General features: G+C 43.4%; 1 protein-coding gene and 1 long non-coding RNA gene across 5 annotated transcripts; one reads left to right on the forward strand and one right to left on the reverse strand.

Moving 5' to 3' along the window:
* Nucleotides 1-363: 363 nt before the first annotated feature.
* SLC25A29 (solute carrier family 25 member 29) lies at nucleotides 364-14,294 on the reverse strand. Of its 4 annotated transcripts, XM_026651255.1 has the most exons (5): nucleotides 14,247-14,294; nucleotides 7,120-9,321; nucleotides 5,233-5,347; nucleotides 3,949-4,032; nucleotides 364-2,691 (listed from the first exon to the last, which is right to left on the reverse strand). In XM_026651255.1, exon 5 carries the CDS (start codon nucleotides 2,656-2,658, stop codon nucleotides 1,948-1,950), a length of 711 nt encoding a protein of 236 aa, XP_026507040.1. In that variant the 5' UTR covers nucleotides 2,659-2,691; nucleotides 3,949-4,032; nucleotides 5,233-5,347; nucleotides 7,120-9,321; nucleotides 14,247-14,294; the 3' UTR covers nucleotides 364-1,947. The 4 variants fall into 4 exon arrangements, with proteins under 4 accessions (XP_026507040.1, XP_024052218.1, XP_026507041.1 ...); XM_024196450.2 differs by lacking the exon at nucleotides 5,233-5,347; XM_026651256.1 differs by lacking the exons at nucleotides 5,233-5,347; nucleotides 14,247-14,294 and having other exon boundaries at nucleotides 7,120-7,154; nucleotides 9,278-9,321.
* Nucleotides 14,295-14,866: 572 nt separating this feature from the next.
* On the forward strand, nucleotides 14,867-19,355 carry LOC112104240. The gene is made up of 3 exons (XR_002907895.3): nucleotides 14,867-15,011; nucleotides 17,473-17,538; nucleotides 19,336-19,355. It is a non-coding gene; the product is annotated as an uncharacterized LOC112104240 (long non-coding RNA).
* The last annotated feature ends 5,331 nt before the right edge of the window (nucleotides 19,356-24,686 follow it).

The raw sequence follows: 24,686 nt of genomic DNA on the forward strand, positions 1-24,686 counted from the left end.
GACACACACACACACATACACAGAAGACAAAGCCCTTAATTTCAGGATGTCTGGTCACCCTATTCTTCTGGCCATAAAAAAAGAAAAAGCATTATTAGTACGCAACTTGAAACATACCTTAAAGCATTGCTGTTTTAAAGCGATCAGTTTAGTTCAGCTTTTACACTCATGCTGAAAACAGCCCATTGCTATACGTTTTGCTATCAGGAGCATATGTAGAAAATAAATTCCTTTAGGCAAAGAAAGTGTGCCTCTTTCAATCCTTTTGGAAGCTAGGTATATTAGTCAAGTCAAAAGGGTGTTTAAATACAGAAGTGTTAACACAGGGTCACTTCTATTTATAAAAAGAGCAGAGGACTGAAGTCAAAATTTTTAAAAATTTTATTCCGTAAGTTTATATTACAGTAAATACAGAATACTGTACAAAGGTGTAATTGTCTTTGCTCTGAATTGTTGTGCATATACATCTTAGCAGACACGTTTCACATTCAGTTTGAATCTCAGTGCAGGTAGGCACCAAAACATCCAACATACCTCCAAGGTATATAGAGACATACCAGTTTTACAGGTTTCTCCAGCATATTGTGTTACAGTACAAAATGCTATGAACTGAAAGTTTTTTTTAAAAAGTGTAAACACATATTGCACCTGTCCCAAGCAGAAGTGTAACATGTTCAACATCCACTATCTCACTGAGCAAGCTTGATACATTTAACATGCTTCCCCTTCATCTGTTTGTGCCAAGCAATTGTGGTTCTTATCCAAAATTTTGGATAATTTTGTTTAAAGCCATTAAAGTAATCCCTTTTGGGCACACTGCTATAAATATAACAGCTGGTGAATGTTACAAAAGGTTCTCCAGAACCCTTTTCAGTATGACTTTATCCCAATGCACTGTAACCAAATACACAAAGTCAGGACAGTGTAGTATAAGAACTTAATGTAATACCAAACCCTAATCCCCTTTCTTAGGCATTACACCCCTATCCATTACTCCACAGTGGCATATGGAACCTCCACCTCTATGCCTCTGTGTATTTTCACCACTATATAAAAAAAGTATATAAGTGATGACCCAACAGTTTAACAATTTGAGCAGTAACTAAGAAAGGACTTCGTATTACACATCACTGACTGCCATATTGCCTGTTTGGAGAATGGTGAGCGGTGGCATGTAATTACATAAACCTCTCCAGAAGAACAAAAGCTGCTTGCACTAAACCTAGTTAACACATTCCATGCACACACAAAAATGAATAAAGTTGAAAGTGAAAGTAAAAGCAAATCATGCCATCAACCTCACTTGCCTTGAGTTTCCTTAACTCTGCAATTTAAAGAAACAAATGTAGGTGGGGTTCAAATGCTCCTTTTAAGCACAATGAAACAAGAAATACATCTGTGTATAGAAGGAAGTGAGAGAAGTTACTTAAATAACTAAACTAAAATTTACAAAAGCCAAGGAGAAAGATGTGGGTAGCTGAAGGCTACTCCATGCCTTAAACATTTAAGAGTTCTCTGTAACATCTCCAGCATAGTAAACCATGACTTCTAATAAAGGCTACAGGTGTCCCAGTCAAATACAAAAGAGCATTTTTTGTATTCAAACAATATGATCCACTTGGTCATTCAAAACATGATTGGAAGAAAACCTGGTTTCTGGTATTACAAGATTCTCCAGACCATAGGTAGTGATAGAGCAGCAGTGTCTGTACAGTATGTTTCTAAAGTCAGATCCCTACATTGCCTGGATTAACACATTTTGATCATTATAAAAGGCAATAAGCTGCTTATAGAAGTGATGAGATGAAATCCTAAGTAACAGCCTTTATACAGATAGAATTTATTTACACAATTTCTATAGATAAAATGTTTACAAAAATAAGCCCTGTAAAATGAACTCCAGAAAATAAACATGTAACAGATGTGTTAGATCACTGAACAATGAATTCACAAGCTTGAAGGCTGCTGGATTGCTGGACCTGCCTCACATTCATGTAGATTCTCTTCCGACCTCATATACATAAGAAACACCGTGACAGTGGCAAAAGTAGCTGCATTGACAGGGAAAGCTCGGAGAAGTGTAGAAGTAAGACCCCTTGTAAACACCCTCCAACCTTCCTCACGGTAACTTTTTCTAACACAGTCCAGAATTCCATTGTATTGAACAACTCCTCTGACTCCATCTGCCTGAAGCCGGGACTTGATCACATCCACAGGATAGGTAGACAGCCAGGATACAATTCCTGACATGCCTCCAGCCAACAGCAATTTGGGGATGATGTAACTGTCCTCCACTTCACAGCCTAGGTATCTGGTCAAAGAGTCGTATGTCAGGAAGTAAAAGCCAAAGCTCGGTGTCTCTCTTAGGAATGTGGAAACCATGCCCCTGTTGATGCCTCTCAAACCTTCCTTTTGGTAGATTTTAACCAAGCAATCTAGAGAATTCTTGTAATTCTTTGACCTTAGATTGTATTCACCTGTTCCCTGAAGTTGCATTCTTGTCTTAGCTAACTCCATAGGGCAGCAGATCACACACTGAATGGCTCCTGCTGCCGAACCTGCAAGAAACTGGTTTAGAGGAGTGTCTTTTCCGAGAGCACGGATTGTGTTTCCCTGAACGCCAAACACAAGTGCATTAATGAAGGTAAGTCCCATCATTGGTGACCCAATACCTTTATAAAGTCCAAATGCCTAGAAAATAAATTAAAAACAAAATGCTATTTAAGAATGGTGTAAATGATTTTCTAAGACTGCATAGAAAATAAGCTTCTCTTCAGCTCTTGTACAACTGTTGCTCCAACTTCTCAACAAGGTGGCTGGTGGCAGAGATTCCCTACAAAGTACACCTCTACCTCGATATAACACTGTCCTCGGGAGCCAAAAAAAAAAAAAAAAATAATAATAATAATAATAATAATTAATAATCTTACCGCGTTATAGGTGAAACCACGTTATATCAAACTTGCTTTGATCCACCGGAGTGCGCAGCCCCTCCCCCCCCCGGAGCACTGCTTTACCGCGTTTTAGCCGAATTAGTGTTATATCAGGTTGCGTTATATCGGGGTAGAGGAGTACAACATTGTCTGTCTGCATTAAGCAGTAATTCGATCAACAGCTAGAACTCCAAAAAGCATCTTTCAGCATAAGAACATTGCCAGTTAAATGTTTAAAGTTCTCATATCTACTTAATGGTCACAAGGACCATTATGATCATATAGTCTGATTTCCTGTATTATACATACAAAAATAGCTGAGTGAAATCTGTGGTATCCAGCCCAATAACTTGTGGATGAATTAGAGCATCTTTCAGAAAGACATCCAGTCTTTGTTTAAAGACGTCGAGTCAGTGGTGCCCAAACTTTTCCTGTCACACTCCTCCCCCCCCAGTAATGGAATCTGTCTAAACCCCCTCGGTTACTGCAGCTGGTTCAGCAGAGTAGCTACATCTGGGGGTGGAGCGAGCTGCGGTGCTCCCTCCCCACCACACTGTGGGGTCTGGCCTGGGGCCCACCGCATGCCTCCCTGAACTTCCTCCATGCCCCCCTAGGGGGGCATGCCTTACAGTTTGGGGACCATTGCTCCAAGTGATGAACCCTCCACAGAGATTTAAAATGTTCAATTGTTAATTCCCTTCTTTAAAAATTGCATCTTATTTCCAAAGCGTTAACTTTGTTGACTTCGATTTCCAACCACTGGATCTTGTTTATGCATTTGACATCTAGATTACAGGTCATTCCAGTGCTTTGACAACCAGGTTTGAAAAAATTTGGTGCAAATTCTTAACTGTTTGGAAGTTCCAGAGATAACAAACCTGTCCTGTTGAAATGTGAGAGTTTCACCATCTGGAGCTCAATTAAGATCAATGTAAAACACTACCATTTCATAGTTTTTCTAATCACATTAAATACATTTATTTATCCTTGTATAAAACAGCAATTGGCTACTTACTGATTCATGCTTTATGATAGATTGAAAGCAATGGTAGGTCCCACGGTAGAGAGGTTTCTCTACACTTTGTACTTGAAGGCGCACCTACAAGAAGTTTAGTGAGAAGAAGTTATTTGTATGGCAATATTGATGTAACTGGTACACTAGTGCTTGGTACCTATATATGGAGGTATATTACAGTAGTGTCTACACAAAGCACACAGTAAAGATACCAGAATGCCATAAATGGCAATGTAAAATCATTTAAAAAGAGATGTTCAGAGTTGATTGCTTTTAAGATGATGATAAAACCTGGGGGAAAGCATTCATTAAACTAAGTCCTTTTTATAAAAAATGGGAAATATTTAGCCATTTTGAATGTGCAATAGGGTGAAAACTGGCAATAGGTTTCACCCACGCTAAAAAACCAAAGCTTTCTTAACCTAGATGTTAATGATATTTGTCAACGCTTTGGGATGTAATGGAGAATTTTTATAACTGATCTACAAACTAAGCATGAAATGTGGCCAATGACATACTATCAGTCCTCAAATGAACAATTTTAGAATGTCTGGACCAAGATTTAAAAAAAAAAAAAAAAAAAAGCTAGTGTTTGTGGATGCCCAACTTAAGTCACCTTAATGAGGTCTGATTTTTCTCACAGGTGCTCAGCACTTTTTGAAAAATCGGGTACTGCTAAGGTGTCTCAAATTGGGCACCCCCCCCCCCCCCCAAAAAAAAAAAATAATCACAAGGCTCTTTCAAAATAAAAAAAGCAGGCCCAGGATTTAAAGGCAGAATGCCAACTTAAGGGTTCAATAAGCTTTATAAAGCATATTTCTAAGCTACAGTGCTCTAAGTGATCTTTATTTACTCGGATTTATATATACTCCCTATGCAACATGCACTTTACCCATAGTTTTTCTAGACTGAAACAGTATATTTTTGGTCAGAAAGATGCCACTGTAATTGTGTGTGGAGTGAGAAGGGATAGGGTGTGGGAGGAAGGCCCCATATTCTCATGTATTTATAGGCCACTCCTTTAAGACTTCAAATTGACCCCCCCCTCCCCAATTTGTCTCCTGCACTTTATAAACATTTTTAAACTCAGATACACACATGTAAAAAGCCATATTCCAGTAATTAACATTGATTCTGGCTAGAATGATAAAGCTAGAACTTTGTCTTTGTTTATCAGAGTGCAGGGTTGTGAGCATTTTTGGGAGGGGATACCTATTAGCCATCCAATATGCTGCAATTTCAAAGCAAAACATGCTTTTTAAAAGAAGTTTTAATTCTAGATACCGTAGTTCTCCAATTTGCATGATGGATTCTTGAATCCAGTAACTGTTCTCCCTATCTGCTTAAAGCTCCCATCGGTGTCAATGGAAGACCCATGCATACAGCAACAGCAGAATATCTATGATAGTGAAGGCAACGTGTGGGTCAGGAAAGGATTTTGGCCAGGTTTGTTTTTTGTTAAAGTTTCGTATTTAGTTTTCACTTTTAAAGAGACAGTAAAATTTACTTTCCAAGTTAAATATCATTAGTATTTTCCTCAAAGTAAGAACTAGATCATGTAATATGCAAACTAAATGTCAAGGGTCACTTTTTAAAAGCAAAAGATGGTTTGAACTATCTAAGCACAAGAGCACCTTTTTTAGCCTGCCATATGGCAGGACAACTCACTCCAGGGAAGAGACCTTGTTAAAATATTGCAGTACAGAGAAATATTAAACCAGTTACAAACCACACTGAACTAAGTTTACAATGTGATTTGAAGAGATCATAGCCTCTTAATTTCCTACAGATTACTGAATAGGTGATAGTGTGGTGTGAAAAGAACAGGAGTACTTGTGGCACCTTAGAGACTAACAAATTTAGTGTGTGTGTGTGTGTGTGTGTGTGTGTGTGTGTGTGTGTGTGTGTGTGTGTGATTTATCAGCCTTAATTTGGGATTGTTACAAGTAGCAGAGCCGTTAAGTGAGCTAGGACGCTCATTCCGAGCAATGCCAATAAATTTAATACTACACTACCATGAATAAAAGAGCAATCAGTTTAATTTTATTGGTACTATTTTTCATATCCCCTGGCTGTAAAGCCAAGTTACCTGGTTTACAATGAGTCCCAAACTGTATAGGCCTTGGAAGTAAAGGAAATAACTTAAGTTTAAGACCTTTCACTGCCCAATAACTTTTCTATACGTAAGTGTTTGCAGATAAAAGATGCCAAAAGTGTGCTCTGTATCCACATTGGAATCCTTGGTATAAAGCTTCAGTTTCTAGTCCTAACTGAAATATTGGACCTTGAACCTATCACTTGGACAGGACTGAATACTACCTCTCAAACCTTAGGCCAGTATAATTGGGCATAAAAACACCAAATCTAGATATGATGGGAGGGATTTTGTTTGTTTTTTAAATGGCAGCTGTTTGAAGACACGTCAATTGTCAATGTCAGAACTAGTCAGGACAGAGATGTGTTAACTGGCACAGTGGAGGTAAATGTTTCATAAATGCAATTTATCCATGGCTCACTGCCACATTTTAATATTTTGAGCAGAAAATAAAGTTTGATGCTTTTATGCTATGCAATTTGGCTTATGAGAGTCTGCGCAGAGGTGGGTTTTATTACAAAATTATACTAGATCATTAATCTGCTGATAAATTCTTATCTTCCTCCTTCCTGCATCTGACAATTCATGGTGATTTAAACAGGCAGGCCCAAAAGTAACTTCACTTTACAATTACTGAAAATTTGTTTTACGATATCAAAGAGTGAGCAGCAAAAAAAAGCAAATATTAAGTGTGCACAAGTTTGGTGCATTTTAGATATGTCTAAACTAAACATATGCCCTCCAAATTTAAGAAGTGGATGAAACAGATCAATTGAAAGTGTGCCCAAGATCCAATTTCACAACCACTTTGTGCACAACCTTAAGCACATGGTGAGAAATGCACACCAGAAACTTTCAGAAGAAAAATCTATAGACTTAAAAATGTTCCCATTAAAAAGGGATTCTCATACCCCACTCCCTCCAATTCAAAACACTAGTAATGGGACACATCAGTTTAAAACTAAAAGGGGGTGGGGGGAGAAAAACTATATAAGGTTGTCTGTTTGAACTAATCATACATTTTGGAATAAATTAAGACTGAGAGAAACAGAAGTGTTCACCTGGTCTATACTTACTAGGTAACTCTCCAGTGATGAGGCTTATCTGTCATCTACAACAAAGTAACACTTTTGCTGTTAATGAAGACAGCCCCTAGCTCAGAAAGTAAAGGCAGTTAAAAGCAACAAAGCAATTTTACACATTACATCAACAAACCAGGGAAAGGGAGTTTGCCACTTTTGAGATTAGACTCAAAATCTGTTTGATTGGTTTTAGCATGATTTTAGAAATTAATTCTTTATCCTATGTGTTTCCACCATCTCCCCTCCTCTCCCCCATCCCACCTTCCCTCTCCCTCATGTTTTTGCCCTTATGAAGCATGATTGCTGGCAAAAAGGTTTAAAGGTTGAGGAGGAAGCAGAATTCTGGCTCTATTAATGCAGCTTCCCCATTTTTAAATTAGTGTATTAACACTTTAGTATAGTTAAAAAAAAAACAAAACAAAAAAACACCAATCCAATTAGCCATCAGTCCTGTAGAGTTAATCTTAACAGAACACATAAGATACAGCATTTTATAAACAGTTCTCTCTTTTTAAAGACCGGTTACAAATTCTTAGTTTTCCCCATACTTTAATAGTGATTATACTGGCTGATTATACAAATACTGGTTAGTATTGTATTCTCCAGTATGGAAAAAGTAGGAAAGTACTATTTCCTTCTACCAGTATGAAAATAAGTTACCCTGGATTTAATAAAGCAACAACTATTAAAACAATTACAGAAATTGACAATACTCCATTGAACTGTCATAAAAGTTAGTCTACGGCCAATCCAGCTCTCACTGCACATTAAATAATGATTAATTTAAAAAAATTACAACTATTAGAACATTCAACACTAGAGTATCAATCCTTCAGACTTAAGCACTTGCTTTTTATATCCTCTCAGTAGTTCCATTGACTTAAACATCTCCCCAAACCTGAAGTTAAGCATGTATTTTAGTAGTTCCACTTTAGTCAATCAAACTAGACACAAGCCATACATTTAAGCATGATTAAATCTTTGTAGGTGTGGGGCCCTAGTACTTTTCCTCTGCACCAACTCTAAAAATAGTTGCAAATTTAAGTAATACAATCAATGAGAATGCATTTAGTGAAATGCAGCCGAACTGTTTAATAGCGAAGGTTAACATATCCTGAAGTGTGAACAGTTTTCATTGGACTGATAGGAACTTAATATCCAGTAGATATGAGAGTCTTTTCAATAATAAACCATGTGGCTAAAATATGTAATAGGGCGATGCACACTCTTAATAGTCTTCAGATATTTCCCTTATTTATTGTATTTAGATATCCAGCTTTGTGCTGAACTTAATAAGCATAATGTGAGATGGCATGCTCTGTAGAGGGGAAAGTTATCAAGTACAGTATATTAATTTATTACTGGGTATATCTTCTATTGGGAGACTATATTCTGCCTTTACAGGTGACTAGATGGAGTAGAACTCTCAAAGTGCCTATATCCCATTTTGAAAAGTGACTTAGACACTTAGGAGCCTAAGCCTCATTGACTTTCCAAGAGACATAGTATTTTCAGAATTGGCTAATATGCCTTCTATTTCTAGCTACTTGAATCCTAAATCTCAGTCTATCTGCATACGATACAAACAGCTGATAGTCATTAGTTTCTCAAAGGAAAAATCAATTCTGGCTAGGAAGGTAAACAGATTCTTTTTCCTCTTCAAGGAAAGAAGCCCAAAACAGTGTGTCAAATTGTGAAACTGCTGCTTCATGCACTAATGATATAACTATTGGCCAATGTAACAAATAATGCTTTCAGAGTGAATAGGAAAACTTTTTTTTTTTTTTTTTTTTTTTTAAAGGAAAAATTCCAGCCCATAACAAAATAAGATTAAATTACAAGAGAGGGTACAGACAGTTTTAGAGGTCAGTGATAAACAGCTGCAGGGAAGCAAGCCTGGATCTAAATTCTTAAGTTTAAACTCTGTCCTGTTACTGGTTTGAATCTTACATTCAAATGGTTTTCATTTGCTTTTAAAGATCTGGGGCTTCAGCAAGTCTAGAAGAATACTTGAAAAGGATTGCTTCAAGTTTTGGACCATCAGGCTTAAGCTTCTGAAATGCCGGTGTTTATATTTTTTCCCCCTTGTAAATACTTTTGCACTCCTTTCTGCCTAGAGTGTGGAAATTAAACCTGTTCAAAATCAACCCACCTTAACAGTGTCGAATGGATGTCCTACTAGCACCCCAGCAGCACCTGCAACAAGATAAATGGCAGTTTTATGGTTGTACGATCTAGCATTTTTTCCCTTACAGCAATCCAATGCTACAGTAGACCTAGAATGAGCTGGTAACTCTAGGTGTAACTCAAGGTGCACTTTGTTACAGGCAGGCCACACATGGAACAAATTACCAGGGGAAGCGGTGGATTCTCCGTCTCTTGATGTTTTCAAATTAAGACTAGATAGCTTTCTGGAAAATATGCTTTAGTCAAACAAGTCACTGGGCTAAAGAAAGGGTGAAATTCTGTGGTGTGTTATTCAGGCGGTCAGGCTACATTATCTAATGATCCCTTCTGGCCTTAAAATCTATGGACGTCGTCATCCCCAGTAGGCAAATACTGTGGTACCACAGGCACGTCCATGTAGAAGTGACAGATTTCCTTGAAGTGGAAATAATTGTCAGGTATATATGATCTTTACTGGATAGGAGCAAAACTGAGACAAACAAGGCTTCTTGTAAGAATAGGCTGACAGTCTTTCCAGATGTGGTGGAAAGCAGTGTCCCAACACAGTACTCCTGATAGAATTTGCTCGAGTCCTAACTGAATGGAGTGAAGAGATCATCTCACTACAGCGTGGTTAGAACTAGGCGTAAGGTTCTTTGCCTACTATTTTGAAGCCTGTAAAGAAAGTCTTCGGGTAATGAAGTATAAAAAACTCAGCGACAACAGTTCTTTAATGATGATTGGTGGCTTTACCCTTACTCATCCATGTACCATTAGACATTGTTTAAATACACTAAGGGCTTGCCTACACGTGATCTGCTAGTGCAGAGCAGCTGTGCCACTCTAGCCCTTCAGTGTAGACACTCACTGCAGTGATGCAAAGTGTTCTCCCTTCAGTGTAGTTAATCCACCTCCCTGAGAAGCCTTAGCTAGGTTGACAGAAGAATTCTTCCATTGACCTAGCCTTATCTATATGGATAAGCTTAACTTCTGAGTGGAGACCTGGCCTCAGTTACTAAGGCCTAGATTGATAAAGGAACGTGGGCATGGTGACAGTGAGTGTTGCCATGCCTAACTCTCAGGTGCCTAAAAAGTCACTGGGATTCACAAAGCCTGATCTTGGCACCTAGGCTTCTTATGCAACAAATGGGGAGACACTGGTGCCTAAGAATAGGAGTCATGAAAAGCCTGCATACTAGATGGCTCCTTACCTAACCTAGCTAAGGGCCAAGATGAAGCCAAGTGCCCTGTGATAAGCTCTGCCGCTTTCTTGGAGATAAGGGCCCAACTCTAGGCTGCAGCAAGGCACCTCCCTTTGTTTGGGATTCTCAGCTGCATGCCCTCTCTTGGTGTTACATGCCTATGCTGTTTTAGTAAGAAGCAAGGAGAGAGAACTCCCCACTGGGGCCTTATTGTGGGAGTTCGGTGTTTAAGTCCTTTTGTGAATCTAACCCTAAGTACAGTAACTCCTCACTTAAAGTCATCCCAGTTAACGTTGTTTCGTTGCTGATCAATTAAGGAACATGCTCATTTAAAGTTGTGCAATGCTCCCTTCTAAGTCTTTTGGCAGCCGCCTGCTTTGTCCATTGCTTGCAGGAAGAGCAGCCTGTTGCAGCTAGCTGGTGGGGGCTTGGAACCAGGGTGGACCGGCAGCCCCCCTATCAGCTCCCCGCTCCCCTAAGTTCCCTGTGCAGCAGCTGCCCAGCAGGCTATCAATTGCCGGTAGTTCAGCTGTGCCTCTCCACACTACCATGTGCTGCTTCTGCCCTCTGCCTTGGAGCTGCTCCCCAAGACTCCTGCTTGCTGTGCAGGGGGGAAGGGAGGGGCTAATGTCAGGGTATCCCCCTCCCCCCTGCTCCTGCACCCCACTTACCCCATCTTCCATAGAGCAGGGGGGACATAGGACAGGGCTCAGGACAGGGGGAGCTTGCTAGCAGCAGCTGCAGTCTCAGCAAGCTGATCTAATTAACAAGGCAGTGTACTTAAGAGTGGGTCAACATACTTAAAGGGGAAATGTGCAACACACACACAGTCTCTGTCTGCAATGCTGTCTCCCCTCCCTCCATTCCTGCTGCCTTGTAGAGTGTGAGAGTTAACCCTTGAGGGCTCAGCCAATTGCTAATTCATCATTTAGCAGTAAGGCATTCCCTGGGAAATATCCCATCCTCTGACTCCTCCACCTCAACCAAGCTTCACAATCATCATCACTGTGTACCAGTAGTAAATTGTTTGTTTAAAACTTATACTGTGTGTGTATATTATATGAGAGAGAGACTTTTGTCTGGTGCAAAAAGTTTCCCTGGAACCTAGCGCCCCCCCCATTTACATTAATTCTTATGGGGAAATTGGATTCGCTTAACCTCGTTTCGCTTAAAGTCACATTTTTCAGGAACATAACGACAACGTTAAGTGAGGAGTTACTATATTTAAATCCTCTATGAAATTCTGATGTATAAATCAGAAGGTATAGTGTTAAAGATCTAGCACATCCCCTACAGCACAACTATCAGGGTGGATAAAAATCAATGATTTAAAAAATAAATAAATAAAAAATGATTTTTTTTTATTTAAATCAGATTTTTTGATAAAATGCTTTTTGAGGAAAAAAGCAATCATTATAGCTCAAAGATATCTCATCATGGAATAGAGATTATAAATTCTAAAGTATGAAACAATATATTCATGTAATGTTTAAGAAAAGTTTTTTTTAAAATGAGTTCCAATAATTCACGGACTAGGGACCCAATCTTATGGGGTTTCAGGGGCTTCTGTATAGAAAGATTAACCTAAATACTCCATCTACCCAATGGGACTCAGTGCTAAGTCTAGAAGATACCATCAGAGATGCTTAGTTTTGCAGTTCTCAAACTGTGGATTTGTGTCTCCAGAGATAACATGCTTGTTAACAGCAAAAATGTTTTTAAATGAAATAAATAAATATACAGAGGTGAGAAATAACAGACCTCAACCCTACTGTCCCTCTGCAAAGGAGTGTACAGAGATTTCAATCCCTTACCTCTCTCTAGAAGTTTCAAAAAGCTAAATGAATAGAAGATTGTTGGGGGCGAAATAGATCTGGACAAGGAGAAGTGTTCTGGAGATAAATGTGAGAAGGGAGGGACAGACAGTAGAAACAAAAGTGAAACTGATTGAGCAGCATATTCCAGAAGTCTTGAGATCTTTCTGAGCCCTGGTCTACGGGGAGGGGAGGGGGAAAATCGATCTAAGTTACGCAACTTCAGCTACGTGAATAACGTAGCTGAAGTCGACATACTTGGATCGACTTACCGTGGTGTCTTCACTGCGTCGACTCTGCCTGCGCCTCTTGTGGCGCTGGAGCACAGGAGTCAATGGGAGAGGGCGGTCGATTTATTGCGTCTAGACTAGATTTACTAGACTAGATGCGATAAATCAATCCCCACTGGATCACTGCCCGCCAATCCGGTGGGTAGTGTAGACATACCCTGAGTATAGCCTTCATTGATTTGAGATCTACCATACCATTCTCTCACTAGAAGGGAAAACCTATAATGGCAGCAGGCCCAAACTGGGTCTCATCTATCTCTGAGTTGTGAAGAATATGTATTAAGGTTATAACAACCAACAAGGATACACTTTTATGTAGAAATCCATGATTATATCGAGTCTTCCTGAAATCCACCCTGATGACTATATACTTCATTTACAGAGCAGTGGATTCCAATAGTGTTTTTCCCTCCCATCTCTACCTTCTATGTAAAGGTTTTACTGCCATCAGTCAGCTAACCATTTAACATCTCTTCCAAGGGAGAAAGCTAAAGGTTACACTTGCGTTGTTTTATTCAGATGGCCCACTGATCCTTAGTCGTTGACTTGTTAATGGAAAAAGCCTCTATTCTTTCTAACAGAGATAAGATCTCTTGCTCTCTGGAGTTCACAGCTATTGCCAGAGGCAGGCAAGCAACTCCCTACACAGAAGTTAGAGGCTGCGCACAATTGTGAAAGAAACACAAGTACAGATTGCCAAGCGGGTGCCATACCCTACCCCCTTGCAGGGCCTTCCCACCTGCCCTGGCATCCCCCTGCTACGGGAAGTACGTAAGCTTAAGAAAGCAGCTAATGCCGCATCTAGGCACGTTTCCCATCAATGTGATCAGCAGGAATGAGAGTCCCCTTTGTACGTGTGGGCAGGCAGTGGAAGTTAGTGTAAGAGCTACACGGGGTGTGTATTGCGCACAAGGAACAGGAGGCCCCGGGCAGGGGCAGATTCAGCATAGGGGTTTGCACGTTGTGGGGGGACTGGGAGGGAGGGCGGAAGTGGTGGCTGTTCTGGGGGGCAAAGGGAGGTGAGGAGACTCAGGACGTGCGCCAAAGGAGGTGACCGGGTTGGGGAGCAGCTGTGGAGAAGGGTATGATGCTCAGTTCGGAAGGAGGGGACAGAGGTGCGGCTCATTGTTCGAGCTCCCCCCTTTGCTCTTGGCGGCCCTGGACGGAGCAGAAATCGCGTTTCCGCGAAGAAACCCGACTCCTGGGCGCTGACTCATCCCCTGCTCCTGCACCAGCTCCGCGCACGCTCCAGCCTCCAACCGCGGGCTGAGACAATGGGCCCAGCCCGGCCCCTACAAAGAGCCGGAGCCATTCAGGGCGCGCGGAGCGAGCGGAGGCGTCAAGCTCCCGGCGCTGGCAGAGCGAAGCTGCCACGCCAACAGCCCGCAGGGCGGGGAAGGACCCGCCAGCGCTTGGACTCCTTCTCCCCAGCCGCCCCGGCGCGGGGAGTCTGATCCACCCCCATCTCCTGTGCACCCCCCACCGTCAGTGCGCCTCCAAAGCGGCCCCTGCTCTGCGCCCCCAGCGCCCCGGCTCGGCTCCCACCCCTCGCTGCTAGCAGCCGCTTATGTAACCGGATCACTGCAGCAATCCCCAGGCACTCGCCCGTCCACCGGCCCAGCGCCGGGGGAGCCTCGCTCCTCTCTTACCGCCAACGCATCCCGCTAGGAAATCCAGCGCCATCCTGCTCTCCGCGGTCCCTTGCTGCAGGCCCGGTGCGTGCTGCTCCCCCCTCGCTGCACGGGGGCACCACCGCTGCTGCTCCGGCGGCTTCCTCGGGATTGCAGGGGCTGGATGCGGGGGTCGGCGGATCGAGATCAAGGACTCGCGAGGCCTCCCCCGGGTAGCGATGGCAGCAGCGCCCGGCACCCGTTCCAGCCCTGCCCAGCGCAACCTGCTCCGCTCTCGCCCTTTCTATTTCTGACGCCGCTGCTGCGAGGCGGGGGGAGACAGAGCCTTATGGGGAAGGGGAAGCCTCCAATCAGCGGCAGCGGGCGAGACAACACCCCTCCGGCTGAGCCCTCCGCCTGGCTGCCGATTGGCGGCTCCTCGGGGGCGGCTGAAGCGCTTGGGGAGGAGGGTGGAAGTCGCGGAGACAAAGAAGCCGAGAGGCTGGGGGTGCCTTGTGCTCTCTCCTCTCTGGGCTGGGGCCCGGCGTTCCGCTCTGGGGCAGAGCCTATCGCGGCCCTGCAAGATGCCAGCCGGGAACCGGCCCCGACAGATGCAGGCCGGGCTGACAAAGGGCTTTTTCAGGCTGGTAGTTCTTATAATAATGCAGCAACTGCTCCACCTTCACCCCGCCTGTCTTGAGTCGGCTGAAGCAGCGGTTCTCAAGCCTTACGCAGTTTGCTGATGACCACTCCGAATTGAGCGGAGATTCAGACGGAGGCGGGTACTGGACAACCTACGGGCTGGTACTGGTTCACACTTTTTAAAAATCTCTTGTATTGGTTTAGGAACTGATACAGCTAAAGCAGTACGGCCCCCTAGTGGGGATGCTGTTATACCAGTATCACAGTCACCATGTCTGCACTAAACTAGGGCTGTACCAGTTTAACTGGATTTGTATAAAATCACACCCCTAACGAAAAAATGGTGTAGACCAGGCCTAATGCAGAATCATTGATTCTCTGGAACCATTAATAGATTATCATGTCTGAGACCATGAACGATGTGATGTGTGTGTCTTTATAAAACACTATGCAGCCCTCTAGGGTATATATCAGTATTAGCAATATGCTATTGTGAATTGCCTCTGTGGCGCTCCTTTCACTTTTATACAATTTTTCCTATTCAGATTCCTAGGGTTCCAGTCAATATAGATTTTCTGGGTCGAGAAGGAGGATTTCTCTCGAGTTCTGCACAGTGATGTTTGCACAAGACTGAATCCTGTTCAGATGGCACAGCTTTTTTTTAAAATCTGCTAATAGTATTCAGTTACCCTCTTCATCAAAATGTGGACTCTTATCTTGCAAGTGGGGCCAGAGAAGAGCCTCGATGAAGTCAATGGGGAGGGGGTCTGTTCATGTGGTAGTGCAGCTTTAGACAAAATGTGATTTTTTTTTTTTAATTGATGCCTGGCTATCTTAAAAAGAACAGGAGTACTTGTGGCACCTTAGAGACTAACAAATTTATTTGAGCATAAGCTTTTGTGGGCTACAGCCCACTTCATCGGATGCATAGAACGGAACATATATTGAGGAGATATATATACACATACAGAGAGCATGAAAAGGTGGGAGTTGTCTTACCAACTCTGAGAGGCCAATTAAGTAAGAGAGAAAAGCCCAGTACAGACAGTTTGATAAGAAGTGTGAGAATACTTACATGGGGAGATAGATTCAATGTTTGTAATGGCTCAGCCATTCCCAGTCTCTATTCAAGCCTAAATTGATTGTATCTAGTTTGCATATCAATTCAAGCTCAGCAGTTTCTCGTTGGAGTCTGTTTTTGAAGCTTTTCTGTTGCAAAATTGCCACCCGCAGGTCTGTCATTGAGTGACCAGACAGGTTAAAGTGTTCTCCTCCTGGTTTTTGAATGTTATGATTCCTGATGTCAGATTTGTGTCCATTAATTCTTTTGCATAGAGACTGTCTGGTTTGGCCAATGTACATGGCAGAGGGGCATTGCTGGCACATGATGGCATATATCACATGTGCAGGTGAACAAGCCCCTGATGGCATGGCTGATGTGATTAGGTCCTATGATTATGTCACTTGAATAGATATGTGGACAGAGTTGGCATCGGGCTTTGTTGCAAGGATAGGTTCCTGGCCAGGTTTCCTGCCTATATTGTTCATCCCAGTCTTCCCTTCCCTTGTTTTTATAGCTATTTAACAAGGCAGTTACAGGTAAGGGCACTATTGAGACCTGGTTCAATTCCATCCTCTGTCTTAGGCTTGGTCTACACTAAACCCCCAAATCGAACTAAGGTACGCAACTTCAGCTACGTGAATAACGTAGCTGAAGTTTGAAGTACCTTAGTTCGAACTTACCTCGGTCCACACGCGGTAGGCAGGCTCCCCCGTCGACTCCGCGGTACTCCTCTCGTCTAGCTGGAGTATCGCAGTCGACGGCGAGCACTTCCTGGTTCGACTTATCGCGTCCAGACAAGACGCGATAAGTCGAACCCAGAACTTCGATTGCCAGCCGCCGAACTAGCGGCTGGGTGTAGACATACCCTTAGAGTTCCTGTGTGGCCCTTGTCAAGTCACTTAGGCACTTCTGGAAATTTTACATAAAAGTGACTTAGGTTAAAATGTGCTCTATGGAGGGGTGATTTCTAAAGCACACTAATATGTTGCACATCAGTTGGTCCTTGTCGATTCTGCTGGTGCACACTAAAAGTTCCTTAGTGTGTTTCTTTAATGTAGTACTGTTTTAAACAGCACTATGTTCAAGTGCACCGGAGAGGTCTATGCCAACCAATCATAGTATGTTTTAGAAATCACGCCCATTTAGAGCTCATTACAAGCCCTTAGTCATGTTTGAAAATGAGATTTAGGGTCCTGAAAATGTTACCCTTTTTCTATGTCCTATCTGTTTCCCTATCTTACTGGGGTTTTGTGTGGATAAACATTAACAAGGTGTACAGATACCATGGAAAGTGGGGCATTTAAGTACTAAGACAGATAGAAGATGGTGCTATTGTGTACACTACAGCTATCTGGTAGTGATCACTGAAAAGGAAAGTGTTTTCTATACTATTGTTGTCTACAGGAATTAGCAACGTACTAGCGTGTAAATATCCTCAATTCCTAGTATAACTGTAGGAATTTCTCAGTTTCAACTGGACCTGTAGACTGCTGTTGATAACAAACATACAGCTGTTTACATGTAATACTTGTTATATATAATCTTTCTTTCATTTAACAGAAGAACCATTTGCCCATGAAACCTGCTCTATTGATGTTTTATTCCCTGTGCTCTGAAGCCCTAGAGGTAAGGTGCTCTCTGTTCCCATTTGTTGGTGGACGGGGGAAGAATGGCCACATCGCTGTTTCATCCTTATCAAGCTATAATTCCAGGTGGACAGAAACTCCAAAGGGGAAGGCGCTCTCTGCCATCTGTTGATGGACGGGAGGGAAAGTATGGCTACAGAAAGCTTCCTCTGAATAAGAATTCTTTCAGTGACACTTGAGGAGTCACCATAAAGATACACAGCTCAGAACTGGTTGGGTAGTGGAATTGAACTGAAATAAGGGGAAAGGGCTCCTATCTTGTGTAATAGAAGGAAGGGAGCCTGGAGCACCGGGTCTGGTGCAAGGTCTGATGCCTGGACCAAAGTCAGCAAGAACCAGGCTATGAACCAAAATCAGACCCTGTCATAAAGCAGATGCTTGCTTACAAGTTCACTGTCCGGTACATGAACTTGGCAAAAACACAGCTAGCGCTGCAAAAACACAGGCACTCCTAAGAAGTACTAGGTACTGGATATTAATATAAACAGGTTCCAGAAGGCTAACATAGGGGTGACACTCTGTACCTCAAAATAGCACCCTGGAACCCCCACATTCACCACTGTGATATGATCATGGTATGTTTTGTACAAAATATGCCTTGTGAGGTATAATTTGAGAAGTCATGAGTAAGGCTGCGATTTAGTCATGGAGGTTACAGCAGTCACGGATTCCGTGACTTTACCCGACCTCCGTGACTTCTAGGGCTTCAGGAAGCGGAGGCGGGACTGTGTGCCGCTGCACTGCAACTGGAGCTGGAACCAGGAGGACCCTGCAGCCCCTACCCAGCGACTTCCGCCGGGACCATGCACCCCAGCCACGTGGCGTCCCGGGCTTGGGAGGTGCGGGGCTGCAGCAAGGGCCGTGTGCCCTAGCCCCGCGGTCCTGGGGTTGGCGGGGCTGCAGCCGGGGCCACCTTCCGCCAGGGGCTGCAGCTGGGCCGTGCAACCCAGCCCTGCGGCGCAGCTGCCAGCCCCACCGCAGCAGGAAGCGGTAGAAGCCTGGCTGGATGATCACTGGGACTTTCCCTGGTGTTGCCTTTACAAGCACCTTCCCCTCCACCGCTTCCCTCCCAACAGCTGGCATGACGGCTGGCCCACCGCATCCCGGGCTTGATCTGGAGCAGGGCTGTACACCCCAGGGGGGCCTCTGCCACTGGAGCCAGGGCTGCACCCTCCTGCCATGGTGGGGGGCTCGATCTGTCAGTCCCTCCCCATGGGACTCCATTCTTCCCCCTTACCTAGCCCTGCCCCCCCCCCCCCCCCCCCCGTTACTTTTAGTAAAGTCACGGACAGGTCATGGGCTCCGTGAATTTTTGTTTATTTCCTGTGACCTGTCCATGACTGTTACTAAAAATAACCGTGACAAAATCTTAGCCTTAGTCATGATCAGTTGAACATTACTATCCTGTTGAATTACCATTGTATCTGAAATTATGAAGCTTTGCTATGTGTGTGTTACTGAAATATGTTGAGTCTGGGAGCCGCCCATAGCTGGCCTTTGGATGGCAACAAAGCCAACACCCTCAAGACAGATTTACAACAGAACTAGCTGGCCATCTGTTGATGGCCCATTAAGGAGAATCCATTCTCCCACTGGGACCTTCCCAAGGCATGTAGACAATGGGGATTGCTTAACCCAGTGACTCAGCAGGGGTCACAGAACATGTGATCCCTGACTTGTTTGAAACAATATCTTTCCATGCACATGGATTGGGATGTATAAACTGGAGTCTGTGTCATCAGCCCCTGGCCTCTCTCCTCCCCCACCTACTCTGAAGGCAACAAGAATGTTTGGAAGAAAAGACTTTGAACTGAGGAGATTCCTGGCTGAGCAAAGAATTCAGCCCTTGCCACCTGCAACATCCAGTGGGGTGAGAAAAGATGTTTGATTCAAATCTTGCTTAGTCTGATAAAGTTTAGAATTTAGATTGTGATTTTATTTTTATTTCTTATGCAACCAACTTTGACCTCTATGCCTAACAATTATAATCACTTAAAATCTATCTTTCTGTAGTTAATAAACTTATTTTAATGTTTTATCCTTACCAGTGAGTTTGTCTAAAGTGCTTGGGGAATCTGCTGAGATTATAAAGGCTGGACATGTTCACTATCCTTTGATGAAGTGGCAAACTAATTAATGAGCTTGCATTGTTCAAAAGAAGGTCTTGAGCAGTGCAAGATGGTACATTTCTGGGGTGCAAGGCTTGGAGCTGGGGGTATTTGCTGGTGTCTCTCTTATGTATAGTTCCTAAGTGGCTTACAGAGTATTCATGCCAATTAGCTGGATGTGTCTCTGCATGCTGTTGACTGAGAGATCACAGCACCGGGAGGGGTTTGCTGCGAGCCCAGAGAGGAGAGTTAAGGGAGCACAGCGGTCCCACAGTTCCAGGTTGTTCTCCGGAGATATGTCACAACAGGTAAACCCCAACATAAAGTTATGGCATAAACACAACTCTGGGAGATGGTACAAGAGCACTCCAACCCTGAGGAAGACAAGGGTGGGAGGACAGGATGATGGATAGAGATGTTTTTGTTGGATCCATCAGGTACGAGGTGTAGGGTTGGTAGTTAACCACATCAGAAATAAGAACAGGAGTACTTGTGGCACCTTAGAGACTAACAAATTTATTAGAGCATAAGCTTTCGTGGGCTGCAGCCCACTTCTTCGGATGCATATAGAATGGAACATATATTGAGGAGATATATATACACACATACAAAGAGCATGAACAGGTGGGAGTTGAAGGTGCCACAAGTACTCCTGTTCTTTTTGCGGATACAGACTCACACGGCTGCTACTCTGAAACACATCAGAAATGTAATACATAACTTGTTTGTATCAATATATATAAAAAAAAATCAGAGGAGGGGTACCTTTCTCCAGCTGAGGGGGCAGCAAAAAGCCCTGATTCTGACTGAGCTGGTACCATTGTGAGAAGCATACATGTGTTAGCGTATTTGTAGACAAGGAGCCAGCAAGCTAGTACCACAATTCATCGACAATAAACCTGGCCAAGCGCCTTCGCCACTGATCTGAGTCTGTGGTCTTTCTGGGTAGTGCTGTCATGATCCGCTAGGCATAGCTACACAGAGCTGGGACAGCACACAGAGAGAAAACACACGCACGCCAACTGACAACACCTTGTAGCAAGAAATGCATCTCTGGTAGCAAAAACTCTGTGGAAAGATCCTGTATGCGTCCCCTATCCGTCTTCTTTCCGCCCCCCCCCCCCCCCCCCCCCCCCAAGATTATGTGCCATTAGGTGGATTCTTCAATGGGAGATGAGGCAGGAATGGCTCTTGGAAACAGACTGAGCGATGGCTCCTCAACAGGGTGCAGGGCTGAAGCCACGGAGGATGGCAACAGAGCTGAGTGAACTCCGGTGAGGCTCCCTCCTATCCAGCCTCTAAATAAAGCTGAATTCACATAGCCAGTTTAGCTGGTGGAGCCTCAGGATAGGAGCAGGCAGCACCTCCCAAAGGACTGGAGACAGGCTTGCTTGAATGCACCTGAGAACTCTGGGACTACGCTACTCACTGACATCAAACTGTGAGTAGGGTTTAGCAGATGGGGAAGAGGGAAGTGATGTGATAAAGGGACATGTGCCTAGTATAGGATGTTCACTCTAGCAGGTACTGATCTCAGGTAATGGGCTACTGCCCAAGTTACTGTGTGGCAGTGTTTTTGTTTCCTTCATATAGATAGTGCTGCTGTGTTTTCCCAAATGGATCCTGTTTCTTTTTCTCCCTAAAAGTTTTCCTTGTTTCATACACACACAGTGCTTGTGGGAGGGGAAGTATTGCCTGTTAAGATAACCCAGGGAAAGTATTTAGGGAGCCCAGAAATTCTGGGTGTGGACATAAGCCAGTGATGTTTGTTTTAAGATGGACCCTGGGTATTTGGACCTTGCCCTGAGTCTCTCGTGGGGTATAAAACAGCATGGAAAAAAGGTGAAAGGTGATTGGTAGAAAGAGTGATATTGTAGTGAAACCGGTTTAGTCTGTAGCCTTACTGTGTAAAACAAGCAGCGCCATATATGGGTATAGTCTCATGCTGAAACAAAGCCTAATCTTATCCTGTGTTAATATTGGTTCAAACTGTTCTATTTGACTATGGCTGAGAAAAGCTGATTCATCTCTGAATTATGGCTGGGGAAAGCCTTTCTTCAAACCACCAATGCAGATGCAGTTATACGATTTAAAAGGGCCTATGCTGGTATATCTCATTCCCCTTTCCATAAACCCTCTCTGTTTGGTGAAGCGTAAGGGTGCAGTGGAGTGCGAATCAAAAGGGATGTGCTAATTCTTGTATCTTTCAGGTTCTTTATAGTTATCTCAGCTGAAGGAATAACACTTGTTGAACATGTTTCAGAGTAAACAGCAACAAAGAGTCCTGTGGCACCTTAGAGACTAACACATGTATTTGGGCATAAGCTTTTGTGGGCTAGAACCCACTTCATCAGATGCATGGAGTGGAAAATATAGGAGCAGGTATAAATACATGAAAAGATGTGAGTTGTCTTACCAAGTGAGAGGTCAGTCTAACGAGACAATTCAATTAACAGCAGGATACCAAGGGAGGAAAAATAACTTTTGAAGTGGTAATGAGATTGGCCCATATCAACAGTTGACAAGAAGGTGTGAGTAACAGTAGGGGAAAATTAGTATTGGGGAAATTAGGTTTAGGTTTTGTAATGACCCAACCACTCCCAGTCTTTATTCAGGCCTAACCTGAACATGTTCATCTCCATTCTGCTAAACCAGTTCCAAACATAATCTATAACAAATTGGGACCAGCATGTAGATAGGCAGTAGTAGCTTTCTCTGGCTAGGAATGAGGACACACCAGGTAAGAATTGAAGTGGAAGGAGCTGGTGCGTCTGGGAAATTTCTGTGGTTCCCAGCCCATCCTGTAGGTAGAGCAGTAACAGTAATACCACCTGATGGGAGGGAGGGGCGGAAAGTCTCCTTGCTTAAAGATCCTGTTCCCTCATCAGTTATGTCTTCCCTCTAGGGAAGAGGGGAAGAAAGAGCTTCCTTGTTGATGACTAAGGAGGGGAGAAATAGAAGAGGAGATGCTGCTTCCCCGCCGCCCCAGGGGCAACAAATCGACCTTCAGTTCCCACTCCCCTCCTGGCACTCCATAGTGGGGTTGGAAGGAGTGACTTGGGAGAATGTGAGCCCAGATGGGAATGTGTAGGGAAGGATGGAAAGTGGCAAATGGAGGGGGAAATGAAGAGAGTGGAGGAGAACAGAAAGGAGTTAATGTTAAGGGGAAAGCTGAAAAACTAAGGGAAGAAGACAGGAAAAGGAAACAAAATAGGGTGAATAAGGGGAAAAGAACAGAAACCTGGAGGGACACAGTCAGTGTATAGAAATTCTGGTTCAAAATCCCTCTTTTTATTTGCTGATGTGACATCAATACAGATTCTTCATTCTGGACAAGTCCAAATGATTAATATATAGGAATGAAGGTGTCCCCTTCCCCTGTCCCCAAGATTTAGTCAGGGGTATATAGTACAAGTCATGAAAGGGCCATTTGCCATGAATTTTTGTTTACTGCCTGTGACATAAGATGGGGGGGAGGAGAACAGAAACCTGGAGGGACACAGTCAGTGTATAGAAATTCTGGTTCAAAATAGTGTAACAAAATACCCATGACTAAATCGTAGCCTTAGTCATCATTAATTAAGCAACACACCATGAAAACAGGAAGTGGATTACCATCCAGCAATGTTTAGCATTTAAGAGTTACTTACATACATAAAAGGTGTAAGTCAGTATCTTTGACTGTTTCATGTGTCAGGTTTCATAAAGACAGCATCATGTCGGGGGTTCATCTCGGCTTCCAATTTTCTCTTAAAACCAGAAAAAATCATAGGGCTTAATTCTGCTCCCATTCATGTCAATGGGAAAAATTACCAGTAACTTAAAAAGCACAGGCTCAAACCCTTATTGAATATGTGTGCGTGTGCATTGAATATGTGTGCGCACACGTACTCAATAAGGGTTTGAGCCTGTGCTTTTAAAGTTACTGGGAATTTTTCCCATTGACATGAATGGGAGCAGAAAATATATATATATATATATATATGCTGTGTGTGTGTGTGTGTGTGTGTATATATATGTATATGTATATATATGTATATATATATATATGTGTATATATACACAAACACACAGCAGAATATATATATATAATACACACACACAGCAGAACCCCGTTTAGCCGATCTAATTGGGACCGAGGCCAGATCAGGTAATAAAAAATTCGAATAATCCGGAGAATGGAAAAGTGCGAAGCTGCAGCGCCACCTATCAGCCTCAGGAGAGATCACCAGCTTCTGGACCTGTGCGCTGGTTGTTCGGTTACTATGGAGAGTCAGATAAACGGGGTTCTACTGTACAGTTATGAATCCGTGTAACATCAGAAGCAGATCCTAGGCCCTACGTATCTGCACAGTGTGACACCAATCTATCAGTTCTATCCTATATGCTTTTAAGAGAAATGGTGCTGGGGAGGACAAAAGATCATTTTGTGAGAAAGGGAGAGGATTGTGGTGGAAGAGAAAACATCCCAAAGTTAATCTAGGGGAGAAGAAATAGCCAAAACCCCTCCTTCTAACTAGGGTGACCAGATGTCCCGATTTTATAGGGACAGTACCGATTTTTGGGTCTTTTTCTTATATAGGCTCCTATTACCCCCTACACCCTGTCCCGATTTTTCACACTTGCTGTCTGGTCACCCTACTTCTAACCCGCTTCTCCAGGGCACTCCCAAGCACAAAACTGACTGATAAACTTCCAAGTCCCCTACATGTCTTCCAAGTCCTCATGCTGTTTGGTGAAAAGGGAAGCAGAGGAAGGAACAGTGGGGTGGGTTGCTCCTCCCCCTTGCACAGCCATTTGTCTTGCTTCCATTAAAGATCTATGCTACCAATCAGCTGTGCAGGAAAAACATGTTTGTGGGTGGGAGAGGGAAGGGTTGGGAGGAAGCTGTGCTCAGCAGTTTGCTGCTCTTGCCACCTTGAGCACGAGAGGAGCAGCAAAATGAATGGGAAGCTAATGCTACCTCAGAGAATGTCAGAGAACACAGCCATGAGCTGGCATCCAGTGGCGGCATATATAC

This window comes from Terrapene carolina, unplaced genomic scaffold (assembly GCF_002925995.2).
Source record: "Terrapene carolina triunguis isolate 2854851 unplaced genomic scaffold, T_m_triunguis-2.0 Scaffold96, whole genome shotgun sequence".
NCBI lineage: Eukaryota > Metazoa > Chordata > Testudines > Emydidae > Terrapene > Terrapene triunguis.